The 14,433-nt window shown below is 37.3% G+C and overlaps 1 protein-coding gene across 3 annotated transcripts in view; it reads right to left on the reverse strand.

Moving 5' to 3' along the window:
- Positions 1-14,433, reverse strand: part of ash1l (ash1 (absent, small, or homeotic)-like (Drosophila)) — a 32,138-nt gene that overhangs the window by 2,496 nt on the left and 15,209 nt on the right. For 2 of the 3 annotated variants that reach the window (XM_077743359.1, XM_077743358.1), the window contains exons 6-26: positions 13,874-14,047; positions 13,684-13,778; positions 12,598-12,671; positions 12,431-12,476; positions 12,120-12,228; positions 11,183-11,389; positions 10,942-11,088; positions 9,410-9,518; positions 9,122-9,271; positions 8,121-8,188; positions 7,758-7,924; positions 7,478-7,630; positions 6,469-6,523; positions 6,254-6,386; positions 5,338-5,604; positions 4,778-4,864; positions 4,597-4,687; positions 4,343-4,481; positions 3,659-3,831; positions 3,408-3,583; positions 814-1,258 (exon numbers count right to left, since the gene is read on the reverse strand). In XM_077743359.1, coding sequence (XP_077599485.1) covers positions 814-1,258; positions 3,408-3,583; positions 3,659-3,831; positions 4,343-4,481; positions 4,597-4,687; positions 4,778-4,864; positions 5,338-5,604; positions 6,254-6,386; positions 6,469-6,523; positions 7,478-7,630; positions 7,758-7,924; positions 8,121-8,188; positions 9,122-9,271; positions 9,410-9,518; positions 10,942-11,088; positions 11,183-11,389; positions 12,120-12,228; positions 12,431-12,476; positions 12,598-12,671; positions 13,684-13,778; positions 13,874-14,047 — 3,065 coding nt within the window. The remainder of the gene's footprint in view (positions 1-813; positions 1,259-3,407; positions 3,584-3,658; positions 3,832-4,342; positions 4,482-4,596; positions 4,688-4,777; positions 4,865-5,337; positions 5,605-6,253; positions 6,387-6,468; positions 6,524-7,477; positions 7,631-7,757; positions 7,925-8,120; positions 8,189-9,121; positions 9,272-9,409; positions 9,519-10,941; positions 11,089-11,182; positions 11,390-12,119; positions 12,229-12,430; positions 12,477-12,597; positions 12,672-13,683; positions 13,779-13,873; positions 14,048-14,433) is intronic. The other variant, XM_077743360.1, reaches the window with a different exon arrangement.

The raw sequence follows: 14,433 nt of genomic DNA on the forward strand, positions 1-14,433 counted from the left end.
ACGAGTTGTAGTTATTGGGCAGCTGTTTTTTGAAATAAAATAAAAAAATAGGTGTTTCAAAATTAATACCCCACAATTGGCAACCAGTTCAGACTGTACGACGCCTCACAAGGATAAATACTATTGAATTCATAATAGATGTTTAGGATCTGATTCATATGTAACCAATGTGACTCAACATTGTGGCAAAGGGGAAGACCAAACAGGTTCATGGGAATCATGATTTTTGCTGTTTAAGGTGATCTCCTGTTATGTTTTACATTTTTTATTATAACCATCGGTGCCATTATATCAGGTTTTCGAGACAATTTGCATTGAAATTTCAGAGGTTAGGGGTTATTTGTGATTGCTGTTGCAAACATTCTTGCCCACCAACACAAGACTCTGGCCAATCAAAGGTAAAACCAAACATTAAATATTAAAATTTAATCCAAAAGCAAGCCTGATAAAATGACACCCAAGATTATGAAAAATATTTTAGGTAATTTTGAAAAATAATAATAATGCAAGGTTATCCATAGGCAAAGTTTGGACAAAGCAAATACCCAGAAAATCTGTGAGACAAATGCGACTGACTATCCTAACCACACATGACTTACATCCCTTTATCCTTCAGTTTGAATTGGCCTCAGTGAAAATGTTTTAGGAGACAGACTTTTCTTGCCTCTTTGTGAATGAATCCTTCAAATTCTAACCCCACCCAATGACAAACATTTGGATGTACATGTTATGTACCCATTTGTCTATATAAATGGACTCAAGCCCTCAGTCATCTGTTGGCCTACCACCTTTGCTGTGTGCCAGGTGCCTCACCATTCTTGCTGGGTGTTCTGTGCAGCAGATCCAAGAGAATCTTGTTGAGTCTCTCCCTTTGAGCCTCCCTCCTGCCCAGCATGGGGTGGTGGAGTGGCGAGCAAGCTGAAGAAGATGGCAGTTCAAGAATCTCCCCTATCCTTTCAGTGGGAGCCTCCTCCTGCTCTTTTTGCTCCTCCACCTGTGCCCCTTCCCCTTCAGCACCCTCGTCATCTTCATCATTGTCCCCTTCTTCTTGTGGTGGCTTTCCCGCTAAAAGTTCAGAACCACTGGTAGCCGCGTCCATGTCCTCCTCCGATCTCCTAAGTTCAGTCTCTTGTGGGATGTCATCGCCGCGCTCGCACGAAGAGCCATCGTCCTCGCAGCCTTCAGATCCTTTGGAACGCTCACTTTTCCACGCCGAGCGGCCGCCATTCCTCTTGTAGTTGTCGGGTACGTAGTGAGGCTACAACAGATAATGGGGCAATTATTTATATATACAAGATTTTGCGTCACTAAAACGGATTCATGAAAATCATAAACTTCCCTTAAGAACACAGTGAGGAGCATCACATAAGGGTCACATACAGACAATCATTCACACTCAAAACTACCCCTATGGACAACGGTACTCGGACATTTGGTCGCCGGACATTTGGTCACCAGACGTTTGGTCGCCCAGACATTTGGTCACCGGACGATTTACATGTCAGAATTTAATGTTGAAACCAGCTCTCAAAATTATATTCATGAGAGTTTAATACCTAAATATCTACTGTTGAAACCAGCTCTCAAAATTATATTCGCTCTGGCAACCAAACGTCCGGCGACCAAACGTCCGGTCACGATGGAAACACGGCGGACATTTCAAATTCCTCCCTTCAAATTTTATAAAATTCAAAGACAAAACGTGTTTCAGAGTACCGTATATTCGGAACTCTAAGGCGCAATTAAAAAAAATCTGACAGTGCGCCTTAAAATCCGATGCACCTTATATATGGATCAATATCGATTAATCATTTTATGAAATTCCCTTAAGCACAGCTCCATCTAGTTAATGTATAACACAACGCCACGACAACTTTTACGACTACTACAGCTCCATCTAGATGTAGAACACTATTACCACTAATACTACTACTACTACTACTACTACTAGTAAACTACCACTAGCACTACCACTACACCCATCACCACACTACTACTGCATCTTACTATCTGGCGCAAACTTATTTTAAGATAGGCCATTCATTGAAGGTGCTCCTTATCAGGATTAGATTTCATATTATTAAACATTTGCTTGCGACGAAGAATATGTTTTGCTTTACTATTAAACTTGCTTTTCTCATCATTATTAGCATCATACTTGCTAGCAATGAAGTAAAAGTTGTGTTCTTGAAAACTTTTTAAACCCTAAACCTAACCCTGTACCTAACCCTAAACCTAACCCTAAACCTAACCCTAAACCTAACCCTAAACCTAACCCTAAACCTAACCCTAAACCTAACCCTAAACCTAACCCTAAACCTAACCCTAAACCTAACCCTAAACCTAACCCTAAACCTAACCCTAAACCTAACCCTAACCCTAAACCTAACCCTAAACCTAACCCTAAACCTAACCCTAAACCTAACCCTAAACCTAACCCTAAACCTAACCCTAAACCTAACCCTAAACCTAACCCTAAACCTAACCCTAAACCTAACCCTAAACCTAACCCTAAACCTAACCCTAAACCTAACCCTAAACCTAACCCTAAACCTAACCCTAAACCTAACCCTAAACCTAACCCTAAACCTAACCCTAAACCTAACCCTAAACCTAACCCTAAACCTAACCCTAAACCTAACCCTAAACCTAACCCTAAACCTAACCCTAAACCTAACCCTAAACCTAACCCTAAACCTAACCCTAAACCTAACCCTAAACCTAACCCTAAACCTAACCCTAAACCTAACCCTAAACCTAACCCTAAACCTAACCCTAAACCTAACCCTAAACCTAACCCTAAACCTAACCCTAAACCTAACCCTAAACCTAACCCTAAACCTAACCCTAAACCTAACCCTAAACCTAAACCTAACCCTAAACCTAACCCTAAACCTAACCCTAAACCTAACCCTAAACCTAACCCTAAACCTAACCCTAAACCTAACCCTAAACCTAACCCTAAACCTAACCCTAAACCTAACCCTAAACCTAACCCTAAACCTAACCCTAAACCTAACCCTAAACCTAACCCTAAACCTAACCCTAAACCTAACCCTAAACCTAACCCTAAACCTAACCCTAAACCTAACCCTAAACCTAACCCTAAACCAAATCCATCATTTAGGGTTTAGCATTAGAGTTAAGGTTAGAGATATGGTTAGAGTTGGGGTTAGAGATATGGTTAGAGATAGGATTAGGCCATGTCCGGTTCTCGAGACCCTCTAAACAGACTGAGCTCTCGAGGAACGAACTAGGCCACCTCTGCTCTACAAAGTATGTAGGAAAAAGCTGGGAGTAAAATCACAAACATTTATACTGTGAGGCCTCAACTCTAACCTGTGAAGCTAATTTTGTTCCCAGAAATATTTATAGAGTATTCTTATAGGAGTGGACGCAGGACGCACCCGTCTTACCGAGAAGTCTCTCTTGGGCGTCAGTCTCTTGGGGAAATGGTTGAAGGCGTATGGCTTGGTACACACTGGGTAGCGGTTACGATGGATCTTGTAAAAAAGGTGAGCCGACTTGTCCAAACGGTAGTCACAAATGTACACATCTGGCTCTTTTACCCCCTTTGGCCGTCCTTTGGGAAGACAACAAACTATGTAAATCATGATGTACACAACTTGAAAGAGGAAAAAATGAATCATTTTCTGACCTTTGCAGAATGTGTAGAGGTCAAGAACACAACATGTCGCCACGACTGCTTCAAGAGGGATGATCTCGTAGAGAGGCATGCGGAATAACTCGTTCTGGTAGAACCGTCGCGAGGGCGAATGGTGTGTCTCGTGAGGACGGAAGTAGTGGTGGCCAAATGCAAATCGTTCACCCCTTCAAGGTTGGATAAAAAACACAATTTTACTCCAATGTTACAAATATTAAGGGTATAACAGTTCACGCGGATGTATGGAACCATTTCAGTTTTGTATGTTTGATTCACTTATAGCACCATTTTGTTTTATTTTTTGTTTATTTGTTCATTGTATTATTCAGTTTATTGCTGATAAGAATTCAAAGCTCACAGTTTTGCTAGTTTATTTATAATTTTAAGATTTCATAATTATTCCAATTCTTTTATTTGTTTAAATTTTATTAACTCAGAGTGTAATTTATTTGAAATATCAACCAAAAGGTTCACTTTTATTCTATTGTTAATATTTTTTTTAAATAAATGCTTTTTTTCCCTGCCTTTTGTACTGAAAATGAATCAAGCTATGAACTTCAAAAATTGAACTGAAATTACATTTTTGTGTACCATTACACCCATAGTAAATATAAGTGTCCAGGGAGAATCATGTAAACAGTTTCCCCACTGTATGTTAAGTTAATTTAATTTAATTACTTTTCATTCTTCCAGAGTTTCTCAATGCGGAAGATGTCCAGTTTGTCACGATTCACGTGCGTCAAGAGTCGGTAAGACTGTCTGATGGGTTGCCCCTCAGTCGTGCGTCTGCTGTCTCTCATGAGGTACACACAGTCCCCTACACACACAGGAAAATGTATTGGATTTAAATAATAAACTCAAGTACAATACATCAACTAAACTAAATTCTAACCACAAATGTTCCACGAGAGTGGGTGGTAGTACATTAATACCTTGGTGAAGAAGCAGCTCATCTCTTAGGAGACAGATGTAGTAAACAGAGCCAGCTTGAGCATAGCTGGGTTGAGGTATCATTGGAACTTCCTTTAACACAAAAATGACAGGGACAAATGTAATATCCAAAAACTGTAGACTAAGCAAGAATTTTGGAAATCCTTTTGTATATAGACATACCGTGTCAACTGGCCTAGGATCACACTCCTCACACAGGTAGTGTTCGACTTCCGTCTCCAACCGCATACAGTCAAAGTGTTGCCACACCTTGAACGAAACAAGTATGGTCCATGACATTGAAGAAAAACAAAGTGGAACATTGGTTTACAAAGCTCCGTTCACAAACTAATGGATTTTTGATCACCTCACTTTCGGTATCAGATATTTTTAGAATAGATTAATTCCACTAATCACTCCATGGGTAAGCCAAAAGATTGAATTGACTATCATTTTTTTCCTTGGGTACAAATTTGATCATTTAAGTGACTAAACAAATATCAAAAGGTATTGTTAATTCTTTTATGATGATTAGTTACTAACATCAATAGGAGAAAAACAAATGTTTCCTCTTCTGATTGGATCATGTTTGGAATTCAGAATCTTTGGTGGTTATCTATAAATCTAAAGGCAATCAGTCAGCAATTTTATTTAGTGTCGTAACTTGTTTGCTTTGGTCAAAAAGCAAACAAGGCAAAAAAAACCCAACAATTTGACTTCTGTGATTGCACTTGGTTTCTTACCATGCACTTTTCACATTGGATCATCAAGCCTTCATCTTTGTACATTCCACAGATGCAACGAATGATATCATCATCCTTGTCATGAGATCCGGCCACTCCATGGTGGTGAGCCCTGTCACGCTCAAGTGATTCAGAGCTGTCAGCCTCACTGGCAGTCTCGCCCATAATCTCATCGATCTGCACAGCAGCCTCATTACGTGCACTGTAGTAAGCTTTCCGCAGCCGGCACACATCCCTTCCTATTGATGACTTCCTGCCATAATATTTCTGATAAAACACAAGACATTCATAAAACTTTGATAAAACACATAAAAAGACATTCCAATAATATTTTGTGAAGATTAAAAAATGAACCAATAGGTAAGGTTCTACGAGTTTCTAAAATTTAATGAGAAACTCTCAAAAAGTTCACATTCTTATTTAGTTTAGATTAAATAAGATTAGAATTTTATTTCCACTTGTATTTGGGAAATTTCTTGGTGGCAGTAGCAAGACACACAAGACATTGTAGACCTAGGTAAAAAAACTGGAGCCACACACAGGAAGTGTTGAATTATTTGATTTTTGAATATTTTAAATATCTTTATATAAATATTTAATATTTTATATTGTCAATTGCACACAACGTTTGGATTCGGAGTTTTGGGTTCACAAAAATTAAGATTTACACTAGTACTACTACCAACTACTCGTACATATACATGTTTGTTTTCAAACCACATTCAAATAGAACTCATTTGGGATAACTGTCCTTTAGTTTTTGTCATTTCAACAGTGTAATGCTAATTCTAATTGTTAAGAGCAAAATTTCTCCTTCAAGTGTTAATCTGTAACTTGACACCACTGAAAAATTGTGCTTACATTATTCATGGTAAAGGGTACATTCAATGTAGCACATAATGGGACACCTGCCTACCTCAGCATTGCGGAACACTTTAAGCATGTCAGTGTCAAATGCTTCAACAGTCTTGTAATGGCCGGTGAGGATTTGCTTGTCAATGGTGCTCAAATCCAAAGGGTCTGACACCTTCTCATAGTAATGGCTGTTTCTATTAGTGCAAAAAAAAAAGTAAGTGCTTGTCTCTTTTACCTTTAAAGGTACTTATACTATAAATAGGTTTCCATTGTTACCTTTTCCGTGATGGGAGGTTCAATAGTGGAGCAGCAAGTGTCTGGCTGGAGGAATCTGAGATAGGTCAAATTAAAACAAACAAATTGCACCATTAAAAAAAAAACACAAATTCTTTATTGACAATTATATAGTAGTGCAGAGCATACAAATAAAATTAAATATTTAGGATGGAGGACGCCTTGTGGTGTCGAAATTTACTCGCCTGACTGTGTATAATTGTGAGTGAGGATGGTTGTATGTCTCTTTGTGTGCTCTACGGCTCACTGGCGACCAGTCTAGGGTAGTCTGCCTTTTGCCCCAAGTGAGCTGGGTTAGGCTCCAGCTACCCCCGCAACCCTTTCCAGGATGCATGGTATGGAAGATGAATAAATGAAAGATGGGATGGACCAGGGACAAATCCTTTGGATTTTGTTGAATTTGAAAACAAAGTGACCCACACTTAAATGAGCCAAAATCAATAGGAAGTGACACGTAAATTCCCCAAAATCCACAGGTAGTGGTGACCTGACGGCCAGCTTCAAAGTATTTTTATGGAATGTACAGTGTTCCCTCGCTACTTCGCGGTTCAGCTACCGCGGACCCAGAGCTTCGCGGATTTTTTTTGAATTTAAAAAAATTAAAAACAAATATTACATTGAGACAACATATTTTACAGTGTTTTTTGTTCTAACATGAATTTCGCTCTCTCTACCCGTATTCTATATGGTGTATTGTATACAGGGGGGGTAAAAAAAAATAATATTTTTTTGGAATTAAATTCAAATTAAGCCTTTTTGAAGGGGAATCCCTACTTCGCAGAAATTCACTTATCGCAGGTGGTCCCGGTCCCCATTAACTGCGATGACCGAGGGAACACTGTATTTTAGTAGTTATTATATGACCCAAGTTTAGTGTAAAGAGAACTGAGACCAGAATAGATGGAACTCCTCTAGTTTGCTATGCAAACTGTTGTTTACCGTATTTTTTGGGAATATAAACTCCACCTAACCAAAATATTTAATAACTAACCTTTATAGCTGGTAATCATGTCACAAATCTCCTTGAAGATATGTGCAAGGCGAGCAGTGCGTGTGACTTCTGTGTTTTCTTCAGCAGCAGCGAGCCTCCGCGTTCGCACTGACCGTGACGTTTGCAGGGCTGAAAACTGAGTCATGAAAACATCTGGAAATAACAATCAGCATATGTTAGTTTGCAAACTTTTCTTTTTTCACATACAGTATAAAAAGAAATAAACACCTGTGTTTATGGAGAAAAGTACAAACTGACAATGCAAAGTTCAACCGCTCACCCGATTTAATGTTGCCATCATCACGGATGACACTTCCCCAGCGGGTATACAACGATAGACTGCTAGGGTCTCTTTCTCTTTCACCCTCTCGTTTGAGCAACTCTTGTTTCTCCCTCATTTTTTCCCAGTTCCTCAAGAGGAATACTCGATGCTTGAGCACAAAATTCCTAATGATTGTAAGCAAAGCAAAAAGGAGAAACATAATTATTTGGCTGTCATTAATTACAAAGCACAGGTACAGCGCATGCACGGTTACTGAACTTTTTTCAACCATCGACTAATTTTTGGCCTACAGAGCAAGTGACACCTACGTATATGTTTTTGACGTGTATAATTTTAGAAATGCATCATGTGTTCATGTACCTTTCTCTGTTTGACATGGGTTTCATAAGGTGGGGGTAAAACTTGTTGCTGTCACTTGATTCTTCTTCCTGGAAACAGAGAAAAACATGCATTATGTATGATACTAATTCCTACAGATATGTAATACTACCTGCTTTTATTGCAATCAATTAGCATATGTCACCCCTGAACAAGATCCAGCAGTATTATATTTTTACAATTTCTTAAATAGATAATAGAAAATGTAGTTTTAACTTATACATCAGCTCTTTATTATAGGTTTTACTTCATCTTGGAAATCATAAAACGCTAATGAAAAAGTTCAATGTAATGTTGTTTTGAATTAATCATTTTATGTTAATTAGATTGTGTTCGCGTGCTCTCTGCCTCTATTGCCTAATGAAAGCTTCCTCTTGTTCGCCTGCGTTTCGAGATAGATTTTGTCAGCTTGTTATTCATTTAAGACATCAATATATGATGTTCTTATAATTTTCTAATTTTGTGTTACTCACATATTTCATACAAAATTGGGACACTTTTATAGTTTGTCGGTAATTGTGTGAGGACCGTGGAACGATGACATGATTTACAAATAATGTACTACTCTACTTACAAAATGTGCAAGTTACGAAAAAAGTTTTGGGACCATTTAATTTTGTGAGTAGAGGTAGGACTGTACATTTCTTTTTTCTCACTTTTTATATATAGTCTTAAAACATATATTTCAATTATTGTATCCAGCATGATCCACTGATTGTCTGGTTTTCACTCTATTCCTGTTCTTTTACTTTTCTTTTAATCTGTGCTTTGATTATTTTATTATATTTTATTTTACTGTAACTTTGATTTTTCTCATAATCTGTGTTTTGGTTAATCCTATTTTATTTGTATCTTTGGCATATAAAGTGTGTCGTGAAAGGAGCTCTAAAATAAAATACATCAAAGGTATTATTATTAACTTTAAAGAAACTAGTCAGTCTGTTCAATTCTTAAAGGTTGACCAACACAAAGTTATCACCTACTCGTTTTTTAAGTTGGTGTTTCGATTTACGTTTCTCTTTGAGTCTACCAAGTCGCCGAGGACAAGCTGGCTTTCCAGGCAATCCATTGATTCGTTGGCTTTTTCCTCCGATGATACCCCTGCAACTCTCTGAGCCACACTTGCACACTTGCTATAGGAGAAAAAAAATTGCACAGGTTAGCGGGAGGTGAGAAAAAATGCTACAACGCAGAACAATAAATATATAGACAGAAAAAAATCAACATTAACATCTGTTAATTAGGTTTTCTTTTCGTTAATTTTTTGTCACCTGCTCCTCCGTGTTGAAGGAATGAAAGTTGTAGTCATAAGTGAGCTCGGTACCGCTGCTGATCTCCTTCAACGCAAAGAGACCAATTCTGTACACCCCATTGACTGACCTGCAAATATCGACTGAGTGAGTGCAACTCTCTCGTAAATATCCACCTAATTATACAGCATAAAATAAAGCACAAAGACATTTTAGAAATAAGCTACAGCTAATATATCAAATATAAGTTCAAGCAAATTGCCTGTGACCATGTGCTCAGTAATAATTCTCAGAAAATTTCCATTTTGGAAAATAAAAGGCTTGGTTCTGACATTCAAACGTTTTCACTGAAAAAAAAATCATTCAATGGGTGAAAGAGCAAAAAATTGGAAATGTTTGGAAACCAATGTTGTAAGTTTTAGATGCATGTAAACGCTCCCCAATAACAAGATTGATGCTCTGGAGGGTTTAAAAACTCAGCATTTTCCATTTACAATTGATTTCACAAACATGCACAACAACCCTGCCCTATTTTATAAGATGGTCCAAGTAGGAGAAGAGTACTATTTGACAAAGTCAACTCTCTCAATAGTTGTAAATTTTATACAAATAAAGAACTGAGTTCGGCTTTAAATCAAACACCGGGACCTACGGTCAAATTAAATGTAGTGAATTTAAGTAGTTTAAGACAAATTATCCCTGGTGAGAATCACATCACACAGTTTTATAGCATAACTCTATTAAGATTAAATTATGAAAATAATCATTTTAGATCAAATGTGGACAACAAATTGATTTTAAAAGGAAATACAACATCGAGTAGATATGTTTTTCACGTGGAAGACAGAGTGTTAAAGTATAGTTTTCTCATTTAATAATGGGGGAAATCCTCTTTAAACACTAAAAATGACTGTACTTATGGGTGTTACCGTTTTGTGATATATGATATACTTATATACACTCTGGAGGCTCGAACACAGGTGTATTGTGATGGGTACTTACTATGTCATGAGGAAGGGCCGGTTAGCTAAGACACTGGTATTAACGTACAATACAGTACATTAGAAACATCATTTTTTGGGGGGATTTATTAAACAAGGTTCTCGTTGCTGGGATGCACATGATAAAAGTGTTGTCTGCCTCTTTAAATCCCTACTTTTTCCATCGTGCTAGGTTTACCATTAATGATGGGTTACTCTCTGAGGTTACATGGTTTTCACCTAGACTACTGCTAAAGTGTATCACTTATATTGTATTGATTCACTACATTTCAAATTAGCTTTAGTGGTCAACAAGGCTTTTTAGTGCACTCTTCAACCTCCCTTGCAAGTTTCTTCTTGGCCTGTGTTGGCAATAACGACAGATGAAGCATGTGTAGCTAATTAGCAGTTATAGAAGGATCTTTTTTTAATTAGAGTGTCTCCACTGGGCTTCTAGACTCAAAAACACCCTCTCTGCTAAAATTACACAGGTAATAATTAAAATGAGATCATAAAATTAAACGTTCAAAATATTATTTTTTATCTATAAACTCCTACTACAATGGAACTTACCACTTTTGCATCTCACAGTTGGGATCACAGCTGTGATTAATGAAACGTGCTTCATTGCCCATTCTGTAGCTGTCAATCACCATGCCACTATCCAGATTCAAACAATAGTGGCCACTGTGAGCAAAGTACTGCTGCATCATACGACTCCTGAAATATTATGACAACGGGAAAAATTATGAACGACTAAGCAGGAATTAATTTACCAATGACTATTTAAAAACAAAACAAAAAAAGATCTAACCTGAACTCATGTTCACTGACCACTTCTCCCAGGTATTCAATAATGAACTGCCCGGAGCGGAGGCTCTCCTTGGTGCGGATGCCCCAACCCTTACCCTCGGCACGAAATCTCTCCAGACATTGTACCCACTCGTGCCTCTGGATATGCTGGTTGTCGCAATGCTCATTACATGGACAAGTGCTGGGAGAGCACTCAGCAAAACTCATCCTGTAGAAACCGGGGCATGTCGCAAGTCAGTCATATTTGTAATCATTAACATCATTTTATTTTACTAACAGCATAGTTATATTTCATTTTAACAACTTATTCCTTCAAGACAGGGTTTCCCAACCTTTTTTGCACTTTGGCACACTTTTTGCAATGAAAAAAATTTCAAGGGGACAATCATCTGAAAATCTTTTCATTTAACACTATGTCATCTATATTAAAAATAGTCATTCTCATCAAAGTTTTATCAGCAAAAATCACACAAACCTCTGAAATGATTCCCAAATCAAATTTTTCACACTGAGCTAATCTCACCCAAAATTGATGTTGCAGGCCCTGAACAACTTCCGGTTTGAGTAATCAAAAAATAAGTAATGTATTGTTTTTAATTGCATAATTGTATGACTTTTCTCCAAATATTACTTAAATTTCCCAATATCACGCAAAAAAAATGTGCACACACAGACTTTATGTCGGCAAAAGTTGATGTCCTATAAAGCAAACAAGTTCCGGATCATGTTAGAGAAAAATAAGCTACAAAATGACTGATTCACAAGTTTGAATCTAGTAATAGTATAACCTATACTTTAACGTTCATCATATTTTGATTTTAACCTTAATCTCATTTTTTTCATATTAATTTTTCTATCTGTAGGACTTCTTGCAATTTCCCAGTGTGACATGGCACAGTGGTTGGGAAACACTGCTTCAAGACATAACTTCACTTCACCTGTTGAGGCAGTCGTCCAGACATCCTTTTTCACTGCGACTCTCAGGAATCTTACAGTTGCAAGTAGTTGTTTCATACCCAGAGAAAGGCTTTACATCGACATACACATCTGTGGCAAAATTATAACACAGTTTTTTTATAAAGAGACGAGCAACACCAGACAGTAATAATAAACTGAAACAACCCATATTAAACCACATTTATAACTAAACAAAGAATCAAATGACCTTTCTAACATTCTCAGGAAGCTTTTATAAGTTGTACATATGGTAAATGTTAAAAAAAAACATCGAACAATGTGAGAAACCTACTTGATCTGAGCTTTTTGTAGAGCGGGACATCAGGCCTTTTGTAGAGCTGAAATAAACAGATGAACAAATATCATGATTTTAATTTGACAAACAAAGAACTGTCAGTTCTTTGCTAGGTAAAAATTAAAAAAAAAACAACAAGAAAAATGCTCATCATAATTACTCACCTGATCGTGTTTCCACAGCCATAGGATATCATAAGGCAACTGGAAGTCAACGCGCTTCTGTCTGAGATACTTTCCTGAAATATAACACAAAGCTAAAATATGGGCTTGAAGAAAAAAATAACACTCTGTTGCTTACTTCTTATTAGAAGTATCATAAAACATTTTGACATGATATGTCAAGATCCAAATTTTCAAACATGCTCTTTACAGCCAGCGCACTAGACATATATGAGAACAACAACAGATCAGATTGAGATGAAGTAGAGCTGGGCGATATGACAAAAATTGTTTCCATGATTTAAAAAAATATATATTTGTTGACATTGATAATTATTAAAAGTAAAGAATAAAACCTGCATAAATTTTGAAAGGCCTCTGTATTTCTGTAAATGTACTTTCAAACCAAAAGTTGCTGTTCAATATGAAATAAATAAAATTATCAACTGATGAAATCATCACCATTGGCAAGCAGACTATTATTAGAAAATAAAATGTACCCTGGCAGGCCATTTAAGAAAAAAAAATGTGCTGGATGAACTTAACCCATTTTGTCCGATTCAGTTACTGCAACCAAAATGGCGCTGTTTAAGCGGCAGCCGGAGGCCACGGTAGCTCAGTCCACTCTTGTTCGTTTTGTGTTTTTGCTGCTTTTATGTTTAAATGATTAGATGATTCCATTTACTTTGATTTGCTTTGTACTTTGTGCTTTTGCTTTGCAGTTCTGTCTAATCACCCTCTTGCTACTGCCACAATGTAATTTCCCGAATACGGGACGAATAAAGTTATCCAATCCAATCCAATCCAACCCAAAATAACAAGTTTTAGATGAAGCATTCATCTCAGAACAGCGCCCCTGTTCTCTCCTGTGGTAGAGTGGTGTAATTGCAGTTTAAAATTACCAAAATTTTATTCCAAGGTTTTTAAAATTATCGTAGGAAAAAATAATTTTACGATAATGATTGATATTGTTTTATCACTAAGCTCTTTGATGAAGGTACAACAACTTGCACAGATATCACCTAAAATAAAATCATAACTATTTATCGATGCATGGCAGAGGAAAATATAAATCGGTCATCGACTCACCAACATGTATCGGTGCTGGAAATAATCCATAATCATGTTCCCCAGGTATATACTCTAGCTTTTCTTTCTTTAGCTGCAGAAGCTGACTGCGGGGGCTACAATGAATTCCAACAAAACAATGTTAAATGTGCCCTTCAATAAACAGTGATTTGTGACATGAAAAAAATATTTTTGGAATGAAATATCTTACTCCTCGGTCTTGAAAACGTCAGAATAAAGTCCAGCCTTTTGGAACTTTTTCTTCGGAGGTCTAGCTGGCCTCTTCACCCTTGGGTTGGGAATAGGAATAGCAGGTGTTTGCTCTCTGGTGTCATTGTCTTGGCGTTGAGGGGAATGGTGGCTATCTGGTTTATTCTCCACTGGGCTAAAAAAAAGAAAATGCTTGAAGTTAAATAGATTTTTCTTTATAAAAGTGCACCGTAACTATAAAACTAGAAAATTCAGGTTTTGTGAGGGGAAAAAACAGAGATAAGCAATCATTAACTCGTGTGAGTGGGTTTAGGCCTCTGTTCTAAATTCATCATGCATTCAAACTTGTTAGTTTGTAATCAGTGCACACTTTCGACAATTTAAAGGGAGCACCTAGTGTGACCTCCGTGTCGAAGACGGATGGTTGCATTCAAGCATCTCAAGGTCCTAAAGCTTTACTTTCAACATTGTACTGTAGGAGAAAAGCAGTTTCTTTGCTTTTTGAATTATACCATTGTGTGTTGCTACTGGCTTCAGAAACCAGAAACAAAAACTAAACTC

Source organism: Stigmatopora nigra, chromosome 21 (genome assembly GCF_051989575.1).
Source record: "Stigmatopora nigra isolate UIUO_SnigA chromosome 21, RoL_Snig_1.1, whole genome shotgun sequence".
In the NCBI taxonomy this organism is placed as follows: Eukaryota; Metazoa; Chordata; class Actinopteri; order Syngnathiformes; family Syngnathidae; genus Stigmatopora; species Stigmatopora nigra.